The sequence below is a fragment of the Brassica rapa genome, chromosome A09 (genome assembly GCF_000309985.2).
Source record: "Brassica rapa cultivar Chiifu-401-42 chromosome A09, CAAS_Brap_v3.01, whole genome shotgun sequence".
NCBI lineage: Eukaryota > Viridiplantae > Streptophyta > Magnoliopsida > Brassicales > Brassicaceae > Brassica > Brassica rapa.
This window is the reverse complement of record NC_024803.2, coordinates 7,710,298-7,734,315: the sequence shown is the minus strand read 5'-3', so window position 1 is coordinate 7,734,315 and position 24,018 is coordinate 7,710,298. Positions and strand designations below refer to the sequence as shown.

The following is a 24,018-nucleotide window of genomic DNA, read 5'->3' as shown; positions in this document are numbered from 1 at the left end:
TTATATAAAAATTTTTATGCATAGATTAACTTAAAATAGGTATGCCCGTATGAGACTATGAGAAACTGTTTTCATGAAATATTTTAATTATATTAAAAAAATATTCAGTGGGTAACTGAGCAAAATCGTTTACTATGTTCTTTGTGTTTTCTGAACTGTATTCCATTAGTTAGTGGAAAATTTAAGTGTTTGCGGTGTTGTTATTTTTATAATTTAAAACTGCATTTTTAATATAAAAGGTTATGATTGGTGAATAGAAGTGGTTTTACAAATACCATTTTGAATTCTGTAGTATGGTTTTGACCATTCGGTGTCTAAATAATACTTTCTCCGTTTTTAAATATAAGATGTTTTAGGTAAACATACTTATTAAAAAAATTATTTTTTATTTAAAAATATTATTAAAATTACAAACTAAAAACTAAAGCTATCCAACCAATTATAAAATACAACTATTAAATTTGATTAGTTTCACAGATTTTGATAAAGTTAAAGCTGCCTATAAATATGAAAACATCTTACATATTAAAACATAATTTTTTTTGAACATCTTACATTTCGAACGGAGTGAATAAATAGGAAGTACCTTTATTATGTTCATTACAATAATTAATTGACTGATTAATTACATTGTCATTGTGTCACTGTTATGACATCACATTCTATGCCTTGATTTTTGTTTTACAAAAGTGTAACTTTTATAAATTTCACAAAGATTAAAAAATATATATAATAGACTATCTAGATAATCAATTAATATACCTTTTTATTTAATATATAATTAAATAAACAACACTAATTTAAATAAAAATTTATTGGCTATTCAAAAAGGTAAAAAATAGATTTGTAAAAATGATATTTTCTTGAAACAAAATAAAAATAAAAGTAAAACCCTTTATAAAACAGGAGTAATACATAGTAATAAGTCAAATTTTGAATTATAATATTTCAAAAATGAACGAAAGAGAACATAAAAGGATACGTAAACTGTATATAAACTACAGGGCGAAGTAGTTTTACTTGTTCTTGTTTCTATTTTTTTCTTTTGTCATCTATGAATATATTGAAATTTTAAGAGAACAGTTCTTGTTTTTTGTTTCATTTCTATATAATTTTGTCGTCCATTTCTAATGAATATTTACTTGTATTTTTTTGTTTATTTTCTTCTCCATTTGCAAGAAAAGGCAAGTAAAATTCCTTTCAAGTTACATATTCGGCTTGGCGTACTATGCAACCATTGCGTGCTATAAAATAAATGTATTATTTTAAAAAATTTCCTTTAACGTTAGAAAAAAATGTATTTAAATTTTTTCAACGGAAAATTTGGTAATCCATATCCAGTTTAAGTTTAAGGTAAGATGGAATCTATTATACATGTCTGTAGCTTTGATGGCACTCAACCTCGTAAGAGCACCTGTAATGGTGTTACCTAAAGAGAGCTTTTAGAAAAAGTGTATTTTAATTTTTTAAATATTATTTTTTTTTTCTTTTTTAGATTAAAAAATAAAAAATAATATCAACCAATCGCGGATCGCCACATATCGTGAGGACCCGCAAATAGTGTAAGGATTCACTAAAAAAGAATCCTTATTTAGAGATTTTAAAGATTGAGGGTCTGACTGGTTCAAACGCAGCGGTTGCGATTGCGGCTGCGGGCGTTTGCCGATGCGGGTGGTTGCGGTTTCTAGCGGTTTTAAGAGATTTGTACGACTGGTTCTGCGGTTAGAAATTGGTGCGTTTGCGGGATACTTATGACTGGTTAACTACCAAATACAGCAGCGGTTAAATAATAAATTAACAATATTTACATTTTATATAATTATAAAAATATCAAAAATCATAATATTATAATAAATATGTAAATTATATTTTCAAAGTTATAGTTTTAAATTTTTTAAATTATAGAAAATATTTTTATTTTAAAATTTTATAATATTAATTAAAATATAATAAATATATTTTAGTATTTTTATAATTCCATTTTAAAAATTTTATTTTTATTTTTATTTTTGTATTTATATGGTTTTTTAAAAAAAAGAAAAAAAAATTATCCTCCCGCAACCGCCCGCAACCGCAAACGCTAGCTGGAACCAGCTTTTGATTTTAAGAGGTTCGGAGCGGTTTGGAGCGGTTTGAAGCGATTTGTAGCGGTTTGTATGATTGTTTCGAAACGCTGTCAACCGCTACCAATCGCAAAAGCTGCGTTTGCGGGTGATAGCGGAAAAACCAATCAAGCTCTGAATCTTTAGCTTTTGGTAAAATCCACTGATTATTTAATTATTATTTTTTAATGACTTCTATTTAATGATTCTCATTGCGGGTGCTCTGAGAACAATTAAGTCGTATCGTATCGTACCAACCGTAAAATTGGCGGCTTTGTAGAAATAGTCAAAAGACTTTTATTAAGTTAAATCCCATACGACGTTTATGAAATATTAATTCATTCACCGTAAGTATAACATAAAAATAGCATCATAGTTCCAAAAAAAATTTCACTACAAACATACTTTAACATCTCATAGAATTTCCAAATTTTAAAATCTTTTACAAACTCTATGTTTCTCTCTTCCTTTACAAACACACTTTAACACACCCACCAAAACTAATCAAGAACAAAAGCAACACGTGATAAGAACTCAAACACACTCCTCAATATCAGAGAACAAAAGCAAACTTTAAAACGAGTCGACTGATTTACAGAGTTGGGGTGTTCCGGTTTCCAGTTAGCATTCATCATTCAACACTCTTCTCTCACCCACATCACGAGTCAAGCGCGAGCTCAGCCCAAGCCAAAGAAGATGATCTAAGCTCTGCGGAAATCGACAAACTGATTCTACTCTCCAACGTCTCACATAGCTCTTGCACTGATGGCTTGTTGTTATTGTTGCTGTTGTTGTTCGGATCCCTGTTCAAACATTGCCTCGCCACCTCACACACCGTTTCAAGCTCTTCTTGGTTAAAATGCTTCAGCTCCGGATCCACCAAACTCGCCATTGCCTCTGGTGTTTCAAGATACTCCTTTGCCTGCAACAATGTAACATGCCCAAAAAGTCAAAACCCATTTCGTTAAAATAGTAACAAGGTTTGAAGTTTTCTTCCTTTTTTTTCTTACCCATTCAATTAAGAAGCCTCTGTCTTTGCAGAAAGGAGGTCTTCCACTCACAATCTCCAGCAAAAGAACACCAAACGCATAGATATTACCAGATACATCGAGATATCTACTCTCCATTGCGTTTGGGAGCACGCATACCGCACCTTCACTATTGATATTCCTCAAATTCTTTTCTGATCTCGCAAGAATCGTCTTCCAGCACTCAAAATCAACCAGCTGCGCCAGAGAAAGCCAAGACAAAAACATAAGATAAACTGTACTGTTCAGATAACAAGCTGGTCTCACTTCACTATACCTTGGGAGTAAAGTCTTCTGTAAGATAGATCGCATTTGAGCTCAGCTCAGAGATTGTGAATGGAGGATCCAGTTCCATATGAAGGTACTTGAGACCACGTGCGATGCCTATGACAATTTTCATCCGTCTTGCCCATGATACCAAAGCGGCTTCCCCATCTGCGTCAAAACATTTATCACAACAATGTTATCTCTAGCCTAAACAGTATAGTATGATGCAACAAAAAGCTCTGAGGAAGTTAGTTATGATTTTTACAGTGGAGGTGCTCGTATAGTGTTCCGTTTGATGCATACTCAAAAACAAGCATTCTTGCAAACGGTGAAGTCTCTTTGCAGTATCCCAGTAATTTTCCAGCATTCTCGTGGTTCAGTCTAGCCAAATCTGCAACCTGAAACAGTGTGAAAATAGCTTTAGACGTCTCAGACACAAAAAGCAGCTTTTCTATGTAACATGATCAGGAGAAGCTACCTCTCTCTGGAAATAGAGCTCGAGGTACCCGGTCCAGTCTTCTTCTTTGACGCAAAGAGAGATCACAGCAATCTCAGGCCCACCTTTCATTGTTCCTTTATAGACCTGACTATCAGCAGACAAACCAATGATGTTGCTAAAGTCTTCACACGCCACCTCAAGCTCTTGCCTCGTGAATCTCGAGACATCCTTCAGCATTTCAGAATCTGCGAGTAAAAGAAAAAGAATTGAGAATTTTGTATTGGAATGTTGGAGAAATTTTGGGGAAAGATGATTCTAACCAACGTAGACTGCAAATTTTTCCTTAACGCTTGAAGATTTCTTCCAAGGAATGATGAGAGACGGCCTGTTTTTCCAGCGGTGAACTGCTGAGAAAAGTGCAACCAGGCAGAACAAACCGACCATTGATCCTGTGACTATCTCAAGCGCAAGAAGCCACTTTGGCCTTGATGTTTTACGATGCTTAGCCACGATATCAGCTGACTGGTGCTTAGGTGGGGAGCTGGGGGTTTCATGAGTTTTGACCAGCTGTGCATTACCTGTAACACAGATTACATTTTAGTAAACCAAGACTCATAAAATGCTTAAAATCGATGTCTCTTACCGCATTGGGAAGAAGGTCTATGCTTAAGATCCTTGTTTTGCATGCAGTTCCCTTGAAAGCTCGCCCTAGTGAGACCATTAAGCAAAATTTGAGATGTCTCAAACTCTGAAGCAAAACAACCTAGACGATACTAATACCTTGGAAGGTGCTCCAAACATTTGGGAATGTTTCCAACAAAGAAGTTGTATGAAAAGTCAGCTACTTTCAATAGCGAAGACTTGCACAAACCGGCATTATTCGCACTTGAATTTGAAGAAAACCTGCAGAGTTGAGTAAACCAAAAAAAAAACATTAAACATTGCAATTATAGACAGAAGTAGTCACAGAACTAATAGCTAAAACTTACAGTTTTGAAGGATAGCCAGATGGTCCAGCGGCAAGAAGACTTCCTTGAAGCCTATTCCTGTCGATGTGAAGTTCTTTAAGATACTTCAAGTTACCGAGCTCTGGAGGCAGCTTTCCAGTTAAACCATTGGACTGAAGGTTTCTGCAAAACGTGAAACAAAACAATCGTCTCAGCAACTCATCTTTTTAAAAAGGTATGGAAGAGGTTGAGTCTTTGTTACATGATCATAATGCTGGACAAACTCCCAATCTCAGCAGGGATAGGACCCATGAGATGATTGTTTCCCAAGTCCAAGATCTTGAGATTCTTCAACTTCCCAATCTCCTTTGGTATTGTCCCCAGTAGAAGGTTCCCATGTAAGATTCTACATAAGCATTCATTCAATGATGTCAAATCACAAACATCAAACTACATATAGTTGTGAGTATGAAAACCGTACAGCTCCTCAAGGTAGGTTATTTGACACAGCTCAGGCGCAAGAAACCCTTTTATCGATGAAGCTGATATATTTCTGCACCAAAACAAGATCCAATCACAAGCCAAACTCACACTAAACTACAAAGAGAGATTGTTACATCTTGATAACATGGTCTTTAGAGGGAGAGCAAGTGACGCCGGTCCAAGAGCAAGGATGTGAATTGGGGTCATTCCAGTTAGACATAACAAGCAAAGGGTCTTCATAGATAGCTTCCTTGAATCTTCTAAGAGCTCCAACTGTACACAGAGGATCCACAAATCTTATCAGATGGATTTGCATAATTTAAAGCTTTTAACTTCACAGATTCGACTTATTTTCTCCAAAAAGGGAAACTTTTCTTGAGGTCGGTCGATTGAGATTCTACGATTAAATCCAAAGAATCTGAGATCTGGGTTTAAGCAGATAAAGCTTCACATACCTTCGTTAGAGGCGAACCCATCGCAAGAGACGAAGAAGAGCCCAAGAACAAGAGACAGCCGTAGAGCTAAAGAACAACAGTTCGATCTCATTTTCTTTCTGAAGATTCACTCAAGTTCGACTCATTAAACCCAGGGAGAACCAACTGATATTCAGATTGAAAGACGACAACTTTTCCTCAACAAGTAAGTACTCTGAAGAAACGAGATGTTTAAGCTCAGGAAGAGACCAAGATTAGCAACGAGAGAGAGAGAATGAAATGCTAAAGATTATACACGATTTAGCTACTAGCAGCCTATCAAAGGAAACTAAAAAAAAGAAAGTAGGAGAATTAGCAGAGATGGCGAAGTGTGAGGAAGAGAGAGAGAGAGAGACTTGGATTCAAAGACAGGTCTTTTGTTTTATTGGATGGGAGAAAATGTCCTTTTAATTAGAAATTAAAATAAGTGGAAAAGGATATATAAATATTGCTATGAAAAAAAATATAACAAATATTTACAAGTCCATATAAAGGAAGAATGTTTTACCTTCCTCTTTTTTTTTTTTTTTACTTTAGAAAACTTTATGTGATTATGAGTCATTTTGGAATTTCTATACTTTGTGTGTTCTAACATGAATGTCTTTTGGTGATTTTCATTTTAGAATATTATGATATTAATAACAATTTATGTGACAAAAAAAAATAATCATACTGATCAGGATATATCCAAATATTTATATACCAGGAATTGATACAATTCGAATATCTGCAATTGTATACTTTTGCAAATCATTACAATATCTGTTAAATTGTCTTAGAAAATGATTTACTTCAAAGATTTATTACAACAACAAAAAATATATACACGCTAGCTTTTGATTCCAATCGAAAAAGTGTATCTAGAATAATGTTGGAAATTAACAAATTTCGTTGGATGATTCTTATATAGTATTGTTGCTAATCATTGAAGTAATAGCGCGTTAAATGATTTAAGTTAAATCATTAAGAGAATTTTTATGGTACGGTGTCTACGGTGATCTAGAGCTCTTGTTAGCTATTGGTGGGACATACAGTACTTCCGTAGACCGTATATGTCATCTATGAATTGTATTTTAATCAGACGTTGAACATATTATATACATGCAAGTTGCAACGCTATATAAAATAACTAGAGCGTTTTTACGATGTAATGATAAGTAGATTTATATGATTTTTTATAAAGGGAAGAAATAAAATCTATTCACCGTAAGAAAATACTGTAAGACTAATTTAAATATACGTTTTTTTGTGCAACAATATACGTTTCTTTACATATATTATTAGAAGATGAACATTCAATACTTGGATGAGTTGTGTTCCTATATACTCCTCCACCTCCGTTTCAGAAAAATCCACTCTCTAGAAAAAAAAATCGTTTCAAAAAGATATATTTTTTATATTTTCAATGTATTATTTAGCAAAAAATTGTAAATTTCAATAAAAAAAATGGTGTTTATTGAATTTCTATTGGATAAAAGTTATGGAAAATTGTTATTCACAAAAAACAATGCATTTACAATCAAGTTTTAATGTGTTTTCTTAAGTGTGAAAATTTTAAAATATGTATTTTTTTTGAAACGGAAAGAATATAATACTACTATTATAGTGTGAGGGGCAAAAGAGTCCGTCAGATTTTACGCCACCAATCGTGCGAGCTTATGCTTGGAGGTTTACACTGATCGAGATCTGTCACAAAGACATTGTTTCAAGTATTATTTGGATAATATAACCAGCTAGATTCACAATAGGAAAATGCATCAAAGGGGAGACAAAGTCAATTCAGGGAGGGATCGTCCAAGGAAATTTACCAAGTAGGTTTCACTTTTGACGTAAGTGTTGTGCTTTGTTGTCTTCTCTCCTTTTCTGTGTATTCTCTAGTTAAAAATGGATTGCATGATCGACTTGCCAATATTAGAATGATATCTCTTACCAGTAAAATTTGCTATATCTGCAAAAACATCATTAACAAATCGCATATGAAAAGTTTTCAACACTAACACGAACAAATCTATTTTTTTCCAAGCTAATTGTATTATCATATCCTAAAATAAATATATATTTTTTAAAGTTGCTTCGGAAATTTATTAGATTGGCTTTTTGTGTAATATTGAACTTGCGGTTTGATTAAATAAACATGTTACATTGAGTCGTGAAAAGTAGATACATATAAACAATTATGGGTTTATTTGCCGAATAACAAAAAAAAATGAAAAATTAGATTTTGAGAGAGAGAGTAGAGAGAGATAGGAAGAAAAAGTAAGAGAGAGGGGAAAATTTTGGTTAGTTAGTGTATTTATGTTTTTTTCATGTATATAGGGTGCAATTTTCCAACAATTAACACGTTTAGAAAGCAAAAAAAAAAAAAAAGAGGTACAAGTCTTAGAAAAGCTACAAACTCCACTGAACATGTTCTAAAAGAAATGCAAGGGTTTCTTGAAAATAAATCAAACTTAAATAAGAATAGTAGATAAAATATTATGCAAGTTAACACAACAAAGCTTGGAAATAAATAAATAAACGGTCTAGAAGAAATTCAACACTCAACAACCCTATCAATTTAATAATTATTATTTTTGATAAAAAATAATAACTATTAATTGCCAACAAAGTTACAGAACATATATTTCCAACGTTTGGTACAAAATGCCATACTATAAAGTTTAGATGGATCCAACAAACCCCTTGTTTATTTCTAGTACATTCTACGTTTCTTATTTAATTACAGTTCTTTTGTAATAATATATATATATATATATAATATAATTGGCCCTCCCTAACTGATTGTAACTTCATAAAATTGAGCAACAAACAAGATAATGGGACAAATTACCCATGCGTGTTCCATTTGTTTGGTTCTAATATTTCTCGTGTTAGATATATCAATGTTTAAACATACACATAAATGTTGGACAAATTCAGAATAAGGATTCGATGGATATTGCCTTTAAAATTTACTGTAGATAGTATTCACTTTACCAGCCAGAAAATATAGTAAATATTTCATTTGTGCGCTGATGAATATAAAAGTTGGCTAATGCCTAGTTAAATTTCGTGCCATTTGATGTTTCTATTATTTATGTGTTTAATCTATTCGTTTTTATTTTCTTTTCAGTTTTTAATCATGATTTTAGCTGAAATGATCTACTATAAATACTTTCTAACTAAACATAATATACATTTACAGATGACAAATAATAATTATGCTTATGTGTTTGGACATGAATTAGGTTCCAAGTCGTCACACGCAATGCTTACAAGCAAACATTGAGTATATGCTAAGGGAAATTGATAAGGACCATCATGAATACTCCACTTTGTTAAATGGGCAACTTATATACTAGGTAATACGGTATAATTTTTAGATATTTTTACACTATACACATTTTCGTCGAAGATATATCAAGCATAGTTTATAGTAAGTTTATAGTAAGTTTCAATCACTGAAAACAAAGTATGGAATCTGTATTATGTAAGGAAAATTATTTATTTTCCAACAACCTAGATATTATGTTTTTAACATTTTCTCTTTTAAAAAAACATTTTATTAAATCTTACGGACTCGCATGCTATCACTTTTTGTATGAGAGAAATCTGACTCAAAAATATTCACCGCCGTGCACGTGAGTAGGAACAACTATTTAATGAAAATGAACAAACTAACATTATTAATATTCATTAATAACGAGACAACCAATAATAATTACTACTCTGTTTGACACAAAAAAACATATATGATATTCAGTTGATAAAAATAATATATATATCATATTCGTCTATTACTTTTATCGATTTAAAAATGTATGTTTTGGAGTTTCTATCTATGTTATAAATATATTATTTTGTGATTAATTTCTTTTCATATTTTTAATCCAATCAAAATTTAATAAACATTCACAGATTTTTTTACAATTTACTATATTATCTAATAGAAAATAAAAATATAAAAAATAGTTTTGTTTGAAATAGTTTTGTTTAACATATAGAATATTTTAAAACGGAGAGATTATTTGTTTTTGATGTTTTAAAGTAATTACTTAAGTGGAAGCCCCCTTGGTCTAGTGTTTTGACTAGAGATTTATTAATGTTTCTACATCTGGAGGTGTGGGCTTCAAACCATAGAAAATATCAAATTATGCAGATTATGGAGAAATAGGTTACAAGAGATCTTCAGCTTGGTGCATGACGTACCATCGAACATGGATCTTATAGGACGATTCGGAGTGATGCAGTCATACGTATATTCTCACAAGGTGGTAGAATTATCGGCTGTAAAATCGTCTATATAACATTCTCATTATTATAATAATATAATTAATCAGACGTTAAAAAAAAACTAATTACTTATGCGCTAAGAGAGATACACGTTTGTTTGTTGCAACAAATTAAAAGGGTAGCCAAGTTGGTATCTAATGCCTTGTAAATATGCCTATCGTTATTTTTGAAATGCCAAGTTATGTGTGTAAAAAAAAAGACAAATGATTAGAACTTAGACTCTGGCTGATTCAAACGCAGCGGTTGCGGTTATGGTTATGAGAGTTTGCGGATGCGAATGATTATGGTTTCAAGTAGTTTTAAGAAATTTGTACGACTTATTATGCGGTTAGAAATTGATGTGTTTGCGAGATACTTATAACATGTTAAATACAAAATGCAGCAGCAATTAAATAATAAATTAACAATATTATATTTTATATAATTATAACAATATCAAAAATCATAATATTATAATAAATATAAAAATTATATTTACAAAATTTATAATTTTAAATTCTTAAAAATTATATAATTTTTATTTATTTTATAATATTAATTAAAATATAATAGATATATTTTAGTATTTTTATAATTTCAATTTTAAATTTTTATTGAATATTTTTATTGTATTTATTTTCTTTTTTTAAGAAAAAAAATATATTCTCCGGCAACCGCCCGCAACCGCAAACACTAGCTGAAACCATCTTTGAATTTATGAGGTTTAAAACGATTTAGAACGGTTTGTATGATTATTGCAAAACGCCAACAACCGCTACTAACCGCAAAAGCTGCGTTTGCGGATGGTAACGGGAAAACCAATCATACTCTTAGTAGATGATAAAACGCATAAGGTTATTACTTTGAGATGCTATTCTTAAAATCAAAAAGTTTCAATTGTTAAATAATTAATCATGCTTATAAGATTAATACTGAATGAACTTTGTATTCGTCAAAAAAAAACTTTGTATTCGTCAAGGCAGCAAAACAAACTTATTAACTAGAACTGTCCCATCTTTTAACTATTCACATGAAATTGATTATTAAGTTTCCCATCGTCAAACTATAATCATATCGCAATAGCCTCACATGCCCTCTTTATGCATGGGATTATTATCCGCTTCACATTCGCTCCGAAAATAGAATATCTGAAGTGTCTGAATCTGAATCCGAATCCGGATAGTAAAAATTTTGGATCCGTCAAAAGTGAATCCCGATCCAGATATCTTAATTTTTAGATCGAGATCCGTATTTTTAAAATATATTAAATTTTTAAATTTTATTGATATTTATATCTGATATTTTAATATTTATACATAAATTAGTTTTATAATATTACATTTTATTTTTTAAATATTATTCATATATATATATATATATTTATAAATCTTAAATAAATATTTGATTTAAGTATTATTTAAAAAATTAGTAATTTATATTAAAAAATATTTTTAATTATTTTTTCGGATCCGTATATCCACGGGTAATATAATATCTAGACGAATATCCGGAAGACACGAATCCGGATCCAGATATTAAAATTAACGAATCCGACAAATCCAAATCCGATACCCTAAATTTTTTGGATATCCAGATCCGTTCCATGCTTAGCCTTCTTACTCTCCAAGAACATCTAAATACATGAACTAGAATTATATAGCAAAACATAAATCCAATTTTGTAAATATCATAATGTACTACATATAAATAAAAGCTATTAACACACTATCTATTAGTTAAGCAGGTTTCAATGTGGACTCGATTTAGGTTTAGGAAATTGGTCAACCCATGCTAAGAATAAATGATATATTTCTCAAAATATCATAAATCTAACGTAATCCGATAAATAAAAGCTAAAATAAAATCATATCAAACTATTTGATAGTATCATTTTATTGAACGTTTTTCCAGTACGCATGCTCCCATTTCTCAACTTGCCGGATGAGATTCAATTTCTTCCTATGGAACTTCTCGAGACCGTTGGGATCAAAAGGAGGAGGCAGTGAACATGGGCCTGAAATGTGAGGTTCATCGACTAAAGAGCCCATCAAAAACTTCTTATTAGTCCCATTCGCATTTCCAGAAGGGCACACCATCGCTTCCGTGCAGATTTCAACACTGTTTTGGGAAACTTGAGGCTTGAACTTAAGAAGCTTTGAGTATTCATTCAGCAAATGGAACATGTAATCATACACGTTTTCCATTGATAGATCTCTTTGCATGAACTCACTTGCTCCCCTTCCAATCTCTTGAGCCTGCATTGCAACCAATTATAAATAAAGAGTATGCATACATAATTACGATCCAACTTTTCAAGTATTACGCAACATGTGTTTTTGGTACTTTATTAATCTAATCACAGTATTAACTTATAGGTGTAGACAACTATTTTATAGACTATATTCGAGAACTAAAATGAAAAACTTTCCTCACAAAACTGAAACTAATTGCTCGAGTATATACATTACATTAACATTTTGTAAACTAGGCGATCTATTGTTTTTTACTATAACCTAAATCCTTTTCAAGGTGTGGTTGGTGTCATCATGTAAGAAAGATTATCTAGACACAAAAAGATTTGACAATGATACCTTTTGAGTGTGATTATTAAGCCAGTCAACAGCAAATTTGATGGATCTACATTTATTCTTATCATTAATGGGCCAATAGTGTTGGAGAGGTTGAAGAGTTCTTGAGAAGAAATCATAGTAATAAGGTTTAACCATCAACGTGACTGAGTCACACGCTAATATGTATTTCTCACTCACTGACCATCCATACCCTTCTATATATATCTTGTACCTGCACAGCTTATTATCCCAATAATTAAATTCAACATATATATAAACCTTAAATTAGACATTGGTACTATATGAGGCAAAAAGTACAGACTAGTACTAAGTACTAACCTGTAAGTGCATTGATCTGCTACATTTGAATTCTCAAATCCTTTTTGCCCTTCTGATATCCAATCCTGTGTAAACACAAATAAAAAATTGCTCACAAATTCATTTTTATATACCTCATGGAAAGCTTAATAGATGAAATATGGTTATACGTACGAACATAAGCTTATAGAAGCATATATATATACCTATATATGTATACCTGAATGAAAATTCTAGCATTCCAATCATGTTGGGAGGATAAATTGCAAGTAAGAAGATCTTCTCTTGAAGGAGATGCAACAAAAGGATTCCCTTTCCAATATGCATAAGATTCTCTCTCCATAAACTTCTTCTTCTTCTTTCCTTCTTCCATTTCTTTCAACACTTTGCTCCATGGTTTTATGTTTATCTCTTGCCTTCATCCACCAATTTAATCCAATTAAATTTTATTTTTTTTAATTTGAAATTTATTAAATTTTCAACTATGCAAATAAATCATCAGTCGCAAACAAATATGATATCTGATACAAAAAAATATTTCAAAGTTTAATATGGAGTTACCAACGAGATTTTAGAACTATTCACTTCATGTTTTGCTGTAAAGATTGAATTATATAGAAACTAAAGTTACTTTAGCTAATCACTTATTCAAAGCATAAACGAGTGGAGAGTACTATCATTTAATTCTGACCTTTTCGAACACTTTAAATTACTATATACAAAAACTGGAGAACTAGGACTTTTTTTGCGGCATGTGATCAAGTGGGGACAAGTGTACGTTAACAACCATACACGCTTCAGACAAAGAAAACAAAAGAAGAAAAAGTGAGATAGTGTAGAGATATATTCCAGTACGTACCATCCCCAGAATGACCAGTCTGGAAACACGATATCCGCCGTCCATCTATCTCCGCCGTATCTAAATAACACAGGTGGTGCATTCTCAGCGGTAAGATTAGATTTATCGTAACCGTCCGATCTAATGACAGGCCGATCATCACAGTCAAACATGAGATCCACGTCAGGCAACTTCCCTGGATACTTTCTCAGCAGCTGAAGAATCCCCCACAGTGTGAACACGTCTCTAGTTTGTATCGACTTCTTGTAGTTTTCTACGAACACCTTGCCGTTTACTATGAGTAACCGGAAATGCGCTGTCGTTTGTCCTCGTTCCACCATTTCTCTTGTTATCCCCGTTTCTCTCCATGGCTTTAGATCCACGTGGATCCACTTGAAGTAATCAGGACATGCCCGGTTCGATTCGGTTTGGTCCTTATAACCGGGTTGAGCTGTTCTCGAGCAAGAACCGGACCGGTTTTGATTCAAGAAACTTGTGCAATCTACCGAGATTCTGGTTTTCTTCGTTGATTTCTTCTCTGGTACTGGTACAGGTGCGTGAACCGGTTTTGTTGTTATTATTGTCGGTGGATTATATGATTTTGTCTGTGGTAAACAATTAAAAATTCAATTAATTGAAAATAATTGAATTTTTAATTACGCAATGAAAAGATCTCAACAATAATTACCTTGTTTAGCCATAGAGATGTTCTTGAGCAAGAACCAGACCGGTTTTTGTTCAAAAAACTTGTGCAATTTACCAATACCCCGGTTTTCTGCGGTGATTCTAGCTCCGGTACCGGTTTTGTTGTGACTAATGTCGGTCGATCAAATTGTTTCGTCGTCTTTGATTAACAAAAAAAAGATTATGTCAATTTTCTTGATAACGTTATTCTTAAGGTTATTTTCTTAAATAATTATACCTTACTAAGCCATAGAGAGGAAGTGACGGCCACAGCGGCTGCTACAAGGAAGAGGAGAAGCGTCAAGGTGGCCACATGGAGTTTTCCGGTGATCGGACGGTATGTTTTAAAGTGGGAGACTAGAGAAGTGAGAGCTCGAGGTTTAGAGAAGAGAGATGTCATTGTTAATGATTTTTTTGGATATTAAGGGAATCTTTGGAGGCTAAGGAATCTTTTCTGTCTTCTTAATTTTTCTTGATCTCTCTCTCTTTCTTCCTTCCAGTCTCTCCTTTTTATTTGAACCTAAAAGAAAATTTAAGCAGGAAAAGAAGATGCATGTTTCAGTTACAAAAAAAAAAAAAAGAAGATGCATGTTACAAACTCACGACACAACACGACACTGATGATGATGATATTGATAATGGACTCGTTTTACTACATTCTTTGAAATATGGAATTTCATCTACTAAACTTATTACTCGATCGTGTAAATTACGTCAGTTTCGTATTATGATAATCATATACGACTATTCCACCGTGGTGTTATTGGTTACCGGCTAAACCGGGCGCACTTGTACGTATTTGGCTTTAATTGTTTTGTTGTTTTACTTTTCTTTTCCAGCTGTACATTTGAAAAAAAACAAAAGACCCCCAAAAACATTTTTTCCTAAAAAATTTTCATATTTTTTTTTTCGAAGTTATAGTTAAACGCAAATTAATAACAAAACAAAACAAGCCTAAAGACCCACTAAGTGGGCCCGGTTAGAATAAATAGCTAGTAAACCATAGCACCATTTCGTCTTGTCCTGGTACTTTTTCCGGGTTTATCACAAACTAGTATTATTGCCCATATTATGCATGGACAAAATCATTGTTAAAAGTATTCATACCAGAATGTTTGTTCAAAATGTGTCACTATAATAGAAAACATGCATTTCTATTTTCAAAGGAACAAAATAGTGTGATTTAGTGGCAATTCATTATTCATGGATCTGGTGATGAATTTAAAAAATATTGAACCACAATTTACGATCAAACTAAAGGCTAAAGACATTACATCAACTATAAATCTATAAAAAGAATTAAATACAATTTAAAAACTTTCAGATTTTATAATTGTTTGTCATTTTTCCTAAAGCAACAAAACGGTAAAAACTCTCGAAATAAATGAGAAATTTGAAAATATTCTTCAAAATAACTAGCAACAAAATATGTTGAAGTGATTACCTTACATGGTTGATATCTTGCATATTTCTATTGTTTTATCCATTCATCCATGTGCATTTTGATCATATAGATTAGGATTTAGCCATGTTTAGGTTGCATTTTGCATACATGAGTCCTTATCAGGTATTGGAGTACCACATGGAGTTCTTGGAAGCACTTGGAGGCATTTGGAGCTCAAAAAGGAGTGTTTAGAGTGGTCACTGGGCGAGCAAGGCATGGGAGCGACCAGTCCGGAGCGACACCACCAAGTCGCTCTGATCTTCCTACTGGAGCGACCTTACCAGAGCGACAGGGAGAAGTCGCTCGCGGTTTCATCACTCGGAGACGCGAGAACGAGCCCGGAGCGACCTCTCGCAGCGACACAACGAGGTCGCTCCCGAAGCCTGGAGCGACCTTACCAGAGCGACAGGGAGAAGTCGCTCGCGTTTTCATCACCCGGAGACGCGAGAACGAGCCCGGAGCGACCTCTCGCAGCGACACAGCGAGGTCGCTCCCGAAGCCTGGAGCGACTTGTCGGAGCGACGGGCTGAGGTCGCTGCGCGTTCTATTTCTGCTCGAACTTGTGATTTCTCAAGGGCCTTTTGGTCATTTCATTATGCACGTTTTTATTTTCTAAACCTATGTTTTAATACTCTAAGAGCCACCAAGAGGGGGATCATCTTTGTTCTTAGAAAAAACCACCAAAAACCTTTGGAAAGTCATCTTTTTGAATCAATTGATCAGTTTATTATTGAAATTCTGTGTTCTCATCTATTTCCTGTGTTTCTCTACATGATTAATCTGAAATCCAACATGGGTTTAAGAGGAATCATGGAGATTAGTGAGTAATCACCTTTTGAATTCATGGGTTAGGGAGATTGAGGGTGATTAGGTTAGAACTAGGATGTTTTAGTGTAGATCATTCATATTTCCTTGCTAGTAGAGTGAGCATAAAGCATCTTCTGAGTTGGCCACTCAGTAGTTGAACCTTAGGCATTTCCCCCCCGAAAGGTGTTCGAGGAAATGCCCGAGACAACTCTTCTTAGTTTTTAGCATACTTTGCCAAAGACATTTGTTGTTAGAGGTGCTATGATAGCCATTGGACTTGCTAGTTATGATTGCTTTCATATTATTCAACCAAAGAAATTTGATGTTTGAATTGTGTTAAGTAAATGAACATTCATCTAGACATAGAGTTTGTTTAGGATTGTGTCCAAGCTTAAGGTTAATAGATTGATTGATCGTTTGCCATCTTTAGTTCGAAACTTGATCACCCGAGGTCTAATCCCTATATCCATGAGTTCTCTTTTCCAATAGTTAAGAAAGTATCATTTAGTTATTTCTTTTAATTAGTCTTAGTTTAAAAACCCATTTAAATCATTGGTTGCACTTAGATTAAGTGATTACTTGCATTCTCGGTGCTTTGATATCTCTCAGAACTGGTTCGACAATCATTTATACTACAACATTTGTCTTAGGAGCCTTGAAAACTCCTAACATCAATGGTTGTATCCTTCTTGCATTGACCACACAACACATTCAAAAAACGATTCAAAACATTTGGCAGATCATTAAATGAAAAGAGTTTAGAACGGAGGTGGCATAAAAAAAATTAGCTGCCATTTTTATTTAGCAATTGCTTATAACTTAGAATTACCAGTTTATAGTTTATGCAGAAGCAAAAGAAAGGTGATGACCGTGAGAGAGTATAAAGAGAGAGATGGTTGTGTTAAAAAGAAACTAAAAATCTTTTTTTTTTCATTTATTCATTTGTTAACAAAAAATAAAATCATTAATTTTATTTTAAAATAGTAGAAGACACATGTCATACATAGAAATGTCAATTAATTTTTGTTTTATAATATAAAAGATAAAGTCAAGGAACCTTCTTTTCTGATGCATTTAAAGAAAGCTCTGTTCAGAAAATCGTTAAACGCTATGCGTGCGGCGACTTCGGGCCTAGCGAGTTATTGAAAATGCAGGAAGTACGCGGGGCAGAATTTTTCTTACTCATTTAATATTTGTAATGTAACATACCTTTAAAAATTATACATACAAGTAATAACGCAGTAAGTGCTGTATTCCAGTGGCTATTTAAAGTTTGATTGACTTCCCAGCCCGGGTTCGATGGCCAACAATGCAGTTTTTAATTTTTTCCATTAAAAAGGGCAAAATTGTAATTTCGTAGGCGTCTTCTTCCGTAACCTATTTTTACTAGGGGTAGACGTTCGGGTACCCGTTCGGGTTCGGATCGGGTATTTCGGATTTTCGGGTATTTTGGTATACGGATATAGAACCCGTTCGGGTATTTTTGTATTTGGGTCGGGTTCGGGTATTTTAGTTCGGGTTCGGTTATTTCGGATCGGGTTCGGATATTTAGATTTTGAAATAAAAAAATAATTTTTTCATTGTTTTAAGTTTCTTGCATTTTAAAATATAACTTTTACTTAACTGATTTTTGTATTTTTAATAGATTGACTGATTAATATATTTAGAGATAACATTGCAAAAATAAATAAACATTAATTTGGTCATTTTTAAAAAATTTGGATGAAACTTTTGTTAATACATAAAACAAAGAGCTTGACATGCATTCTAAGTGAGTATCAAATCATTTTATATGTACTTATATGTATATTATATGATTTTAAAGTATGTGTAACATCAATATAAATATTTTAAATAAAATAAAGATTTCAATTAAAAATATAAGGTTATATATACTTATGTTCGGTTATTTTCGGGTATCCATTCGGGTTTGGATATTACCCGTTCGGGTTCGGATATCCAATCTCTCGTAAATCAATATCCGTTCGGGTATTTTGCTACTTCGGTTTGGATTTCGGTTCGGGTTTTTCGGGTCGGGTTCGGATACAACTTCGGGTAAGCTTCGGGTATCAGGTAAAGTGCCCAGGCCTAATCTTTACAGGGATTATATTGCGGTCGTTTCCTATCATTCTTCATCGTGAATCATCATTTTTGGGTTGATTAGCTTCGATTCAACTTTGTTTCTTTGTTTATACAATTAAAATATGTCGATCTGTGGTATATTTATCGATTTCAGACTCGAAATCACCAAAACATGGATTAACTTCTTTTTTTACCGCGTTTTTGACCGAATATACCATAATCGCGGTGGAGCTCCGCCGCTGAGCGCTTCACCGGGGCGGAATCTGCCAATCCGGCCGCGTTTTCGAACAAGAGAGTAAGTATAGTATTTTTTTTATTATATGTAACCAGGGTTGACATTTTCTCTAGAAAAATCTCAAAGTCTGTAGGGGATGTCAATTTAAATAAGTCACTAAAATATTTTGCTGCCACCCCTTCCACCTCCGGTTACGAAATAACCCATTCACCATCATCATTATGTAAGCCAGTAACCTTGTTTCGGTATGTCTTTTGTTTCGTTAACGCTTGGTAAAATTTTGTATTCCTATCCCCTTTTAAATGCTACAGATTTCTGTTTTTCGTTCTAAGTATTGTTCTTCCTCATGATATACCTCTTTTAATTTTTTTAGTAATATTCGTAAATTTTTCGTGTGTTTTTTAATTAGCATTTTGGATTTTCTCCAAGGACTTGTAAATTATTCAATTTTTTCTTTTCCATATGGCAAATTCATCTTCCTCCAAACTGAGATCTCATGTCGACATTGCTGTATTTTGCCAACAATTTCTTGAATATCTCTTACTACCCCTTTCAAGCAACCTCTTGTTATGGAATCCATCACCCATCTTCATCAATCCATATTTTATCAAACCGAAATTATCTTTCATTCTTCACAATTGTGTCTTCTACCATAGCTACTAATGGTCGAGGACAAGATCCCACTATACCCAAATATTCGACAAAGGAACATGGAAAAATTCCATGTCATTATGTGTTTCCTAGTACTCGATCCAAACAACATCGTATAATTTGTCCTCCTCAACGCCCACTCCAAGATAAAGTATTACCAATAGTTGAAAACTTCGTAAGGCTGCAGTTCTCAATTATATTATTAAATTACAAAAGTTTGAAACATGTGTTTGGTAGCCATAGAGGCGGAAAGACATAAACTCCATGAGGCCAAAATGCTAACAGTGGAGCAGCATGGATTGAAAGAGATTATCATGGCAAAACCATCTTTCATAGCCGTAGAGCCTTTTCTAACTTAAAGACGGAAAGATAAGCTGATAGCCGTAGAGCCTTTTCTAACTTAAAGACGGAAAGAGAAGCTGGGATTGTCGTCTTAATTTGGGCGATAATGAATATGCTGAACACCTGCCATAAACCCCATGGAGTTTGTTGAGATCCAGCCCATAATGGGGGACATCAATAGGTTCTTACTGTCATTGCAAGAATGGAGTATCAATCATGTTATGCACGTCAAAAACCTCATTGTCCATGACTTAGCAAAGAGTGTCGTCTGTGACAATTGCTACCAATCAGGTAAACGACCTATTTCAGATTCTTATCAAGGAAATTTGTAACCCATGCATGTAGTACTATTATAAAAAGTATCTATCTGCAACCAATCCACCCCAATCTACATATGTTTGAAGAGAAAGAAAAAAAATGAAATAGCAAAATAGACATAAACAAAATGAAGTATTGTATGTTAAGAATTCCACACATACTTTTATACTCGTCCTAATTGCACACATTTTAAATATAAGAACCTATTTATCCTTATTTTCAAAGATTGAAACCCGAAGCCACACAAACAAATATTTAGCTTAATTTTAATAGTTTAGAACCTAAACCAATATCAAACCAATTAAACCGATACCAACTGGTTTGATATCAGTTTAACTGGTTTGATATCTGCTTAGATTATAAACCATTTAAACCAATATAAATGTTCTTCTGTGTGGCTAGTTTTAATCTTCGAAAATGGGGCTATATAGATTCGTATACATAATATATGTGTAATTAGAACGAGCATGAAAAATTATGTGAAATTGTTTATGTACAGTATTTCTGGTTAAATAGGTAGTTTAACCATTTATTTCAAGCAATAATGTTTGGAACTGAATTTAAAGCAAAAACTCTATTATAAGAGAATCATCGACATGGCCTCAAGACTTATTGTTGTCTTTATTATTACAGTGAAAGAACTCTGTAAATCTCCTCCGGTTTTGAGATCATCCAATTATTTAACTGCAACATCTTATCGTGATACTTAACCACTTTTTGTAAATCTCCAAAAGTTGTTCTTAAACCCACTCCAAAGTCATTCCCCATCCAATTCTTTAATTGCAACACAAGGCATTGCTTTTACTCTGACTGTATATATATATATATATATATATATATACATTTAGAGAATATATGGCTTGCATTACTTGCCTTCCCATCATTTCTTCTGGTTGTGCAAAACCTGAGATAAAGAATGAAGCTAAGCGAGTCAAGAGGCGAAGCAGAGAAGCACAAGCCACAACAACATTTCCGTCATGATCTCAAAAACATGATCTCCTCCGTAACCCAAATGGGAGCAGACAAGGCGGGACCAAGCCAATATGAAGAAGAGAAGGAGGAGGATGGCATCAGCGCTATCACTCTCGCTGGCTCAAACCTTGGAGCCACCATGAAGACCGAGCTTGACGATAACCAAGGAGACAGCTACAAAAACGGCGGCCAAGAGCTTGATTTTCTGACCACCTTCGTGAACAGCAACTTTCAGGCTGTGAACAACTCCATAATGATGGGCGCCAAGTACGAGACTCATGATCCAGGAGTCCATCTTGACATCTCAGGCGATGTGGAGAAACCTTTGATGAAGGCACCTGCGAGGAGGTTGAGGGAAAGGAAAGGGAAAACTCAAGCTAGAAGAGATCGTTGAGAATCTGAGCATACAGATTGATTCGTAACTTCAAGAACAAATCATTTTGACTTCTGTGTTAATTAATCTATTCTCTAAATAATCAGAAAAGTTGTGCATGCCAAAGCACTTTACTCGTTCTTCAAGGTTGTTTTTTTCGATTGCGCTTATCATTAAACACGTTTGATATGTAGACTACTCTCGATATAAATAAAATTCGTTATCACCTTGTATCTCTTAATATTTTGGAACTGTGCATGTGAAGCAGGGTGTGTTGGATTGTCTTAAGTACGATTACCTGGTTGATGATAACATAGTTTGAGCTGAGAACCAATGTTTCTTTATGCAGAAAATTATAAACCAAGTTGAGGATATGCTTCCTTGCCACTAGTTGACCTGCCTCACACCTGTAATATATGATCATAGATAAGAACTCTTATGTTGTAGACATGCATACCCCAACTGAATCTCATGGATACTAACAGTTATAGACATATGAGTTTAACTAAACAAGATAACATCACTACTTCAAGGTTATAAGGAAGAATATTTTCCATGTTACAACTAATATACCTGCATACAAACAAACAAAAAGGGGGGCTAGAAAGATTAAACACTAAACATCTTTTAACAACTGAACTCTTCTGGAAGGTGTGCTTCTTTAGTTCAGACCAATAATGCGTGAACAAGTGTATGGAATTTAATTGGAAGTAGTCAAATTTAATAAGCTCAGACAATAGACGTAGACGCATAAAAGGCTGTCATTAAAATAGCAGCAAAACAGCTCATTGACCACACAAATTTTCACTATGATCACTCTATTCAACACTTTGATCAAACATTAGTAGGGTATAAATGCAGCAACAAAAACAAATTGACATTGAAGCTCTGCTGCAAACAGTAGAAAATCTTTGATCACTCATCCCCCAAATGATGATCTTACAATGCAAAACCAAACCGATGGTTAATTCCAGAACATGTATCATCAATCTGAAGCTACACACAAAAGCATGTATACATTCTTCTTTATATTTAAAAATACATAGACTGAACAGAAACTTACATACCATACTCATCTGCAGATCCTCAAGCATTGCCACTGCCCTTTTTAGTTCCTCTTTACTCCATAAACCAGTCAGCATATTGCGAATAGTAATGGTATCAGGATACACCCCACTTTAAATCATCTCCTGGAAAATGTCTAGAGCTCCATTAATATTACCCACTTGACAAAACCCATGAATCAAGGTTCTGTAAGTAATTGCATTAGCAACTATTCCTCTTCTACCCATCTCGCAGAAAAGCTCCAGCCCATCACCAACCCTTCCTACCGTACAGTAGCCATTAATGAGTGTGTTAAATGTCACTACGTCGGGAGAGAAACCTTTGCTACCCATCGAATCAACCATTTGTGTAGCCTCATCTAGGCGGTTCTGCTTGCATAATCCATCGATCACTGAGTTATAGGTGGTAGTATCTGGGCCTATACTTCTGTGTGGCATCCCTCGTATAATTCCTCGGCCTCTAAAAACTTCCCTTCATTGATCAAGCCGCAGATCAATATATTGTAAGTTTGAACATAAGGTTCCACATCATTGAAGGGGTGACTAGCATCAAGATCCATCTTACTCTTCTGCATAGCCTTAAACATTTCCAATGCATCTTTTAGTTTCCCATTATCGCAGAGACCGTCCAGCAAAGTGTTACAAGTAACGACATCAGGGCACACACCACTAGAAATCATCTCCTGTAAAAGGTCTTGAGCAGCATTAAGATCGCCCACGTGACAGAACCCGTGAATAAGAGTGTTGTAAGTAATTGTGTCAGCAACTAATCCTGTTTCAGTCATCTCATGGAGAAGTTCCATTCCATCATCTACCCTCTTAGCTCCACAGTATCCGTCTATGAGAGTAGTGAAAGTGATTACGTTCGGAGAGCAGCCCTTGGTAGCCATCAAATAAAACATGTGCTCAGCCAGCATCAAGACGATTCTGTATGCAAAACCCATCGATCATTGAATTAAATGTGATTGTATCAGGGACTATTCCCCTTGGAAGCATCACATCGTATAAGGCCCTGTTCGTTTGTATATCTGGAAGATGCATCCAGATGGTCCATCTAAATGTCTTATCCAGATGCTCTATCTGGTGTTGTTTGTTTTTTCATTTCGTTCATGCATCTAGATGAATCATCTGAATGCAACTATGTTCGTTTGCTTTTCATGTGGACTTGTTAATAAAATGACTAAAATATAATTTTTTACGTTTTGGCGAAAAATAGCATTTTTACGGTTTTGGCCGAAAATATTTTTACAGTTTTTGAGAAAATATTTGTTTTTTGCGAAAAAATGCATTTTTATGGTTTTCGCGGAAAATACGTTTTATGGGTTTGGCG

General features: G+C 33.8%; 4 protein-coding genes across 4 annotated transcripts; 1 reads left to right on the top strand and 3 right to left on the bottom strand.

The window, feature by feature from the left end:
* Window positions 1-2,475: 2,475 nt before the first annotated feature.
* LOC103838279 (probable LRR receptor-like serine/threonine-protein kinase At1g63430) lies at window positions 2,476-6,119 on the bottom strand. Its single transcript, XM_009114699.3, has 13 exons — window positions 5,722-6,119; window positions 5,401-5,539; window positions 5,265-5,336; window positions 5,046-5,189; window positions 4,826-4,966; window positions 4,617-4,739; window positions 4,480-4,544; window positions 4,157-4,414; window positions 3,876-4,081; window positions 3,663-3,795; window positions 3,408-3,565; window positions 3,113-3,328; window positions 2,476-3,024 (listed from the first exon to the last, which is right to left on the bottom strand). Exons 1-13 carry the CDS (start codon window positions 5,810-5,812, stop codon window positions 2,761-2,763), a joined length of 2,010 nt encoding a protein of 669 aa, XP_009112947.1. The 5' UTR covers window positions 5,813-6,119; the 3' UTR covers window positions 2,476-2,760.
* Window positions 6,120-11,752: 5,633 nt separating this feature from the next.
* Window positions 11,753-15,118, bottom strand: LOC103838280 (O-glucosyltransferase rumi homolog). Its single transcript, XM_033280461.1, has 8 exons — window positions 15,004-15,118; window positions 14,639-14,920; window positions 14,405-14,560; window positions 13,738-14,321; window positions 13,099-13,294; window positions 12,900-12,964; window positions 12,582-12,792; window positions 11,753-12,245 (listed from the first exon to the last, which is right to left on the bottom strand). Exons 2-8 carry the CDS (start codon window positions 14,798-14,800, stop codon window positions 11,883-11,885), a joined length of 1,737 nt encoding a protein of 578 aa, XP_033136352.1. The 5' UTR covers window positions 14,801-14,920; window positions 15,004-15,118; the 3' UTR covers window positions 11,753-11,882.
* A 2,234-nt stretch (window positions 15,119-17,352) lies between these two features.
* LOC103838281 lies at window positions 17,353-21,861 on the top strand. Its single transcript, XM_009114701.3, has 2 exons — window positions 17,353-19,028; window positions 19,857-21,861. Exon 2 carries the CDS (start codon window positions 21,196-21,198, stop codon window positions 21,643-21,645), a length of 450 nt encoding a protein of 149 aa, XP_009112949.1. The 5' UTR covers window positions 17,353-19,028; window positions 19,857-21,195; the 3' UTR covers window positions 21,646-21,861.
* A 1,188-nt stretch (window positions 21,862-23,049) lies between these two features.
* LOC103838333 (pentatricopeptide repeat-containing protein At1g64100) lies at window positions 23,050-23,690 on the bottom strand. The gene is given in 2 exon segments (XM_033280472.1): window positions 23,050-23,599; window positions 23,601-23,690. Coding segments are annotated over 2 exon segments (576 nt in total). The 5' UTR covers window positions 23,685-23,690; the 3' UTR covers window positions 23,050-23,107.
* Window positions 23,691-24,018: the final 328 nt, after the last annotated feature.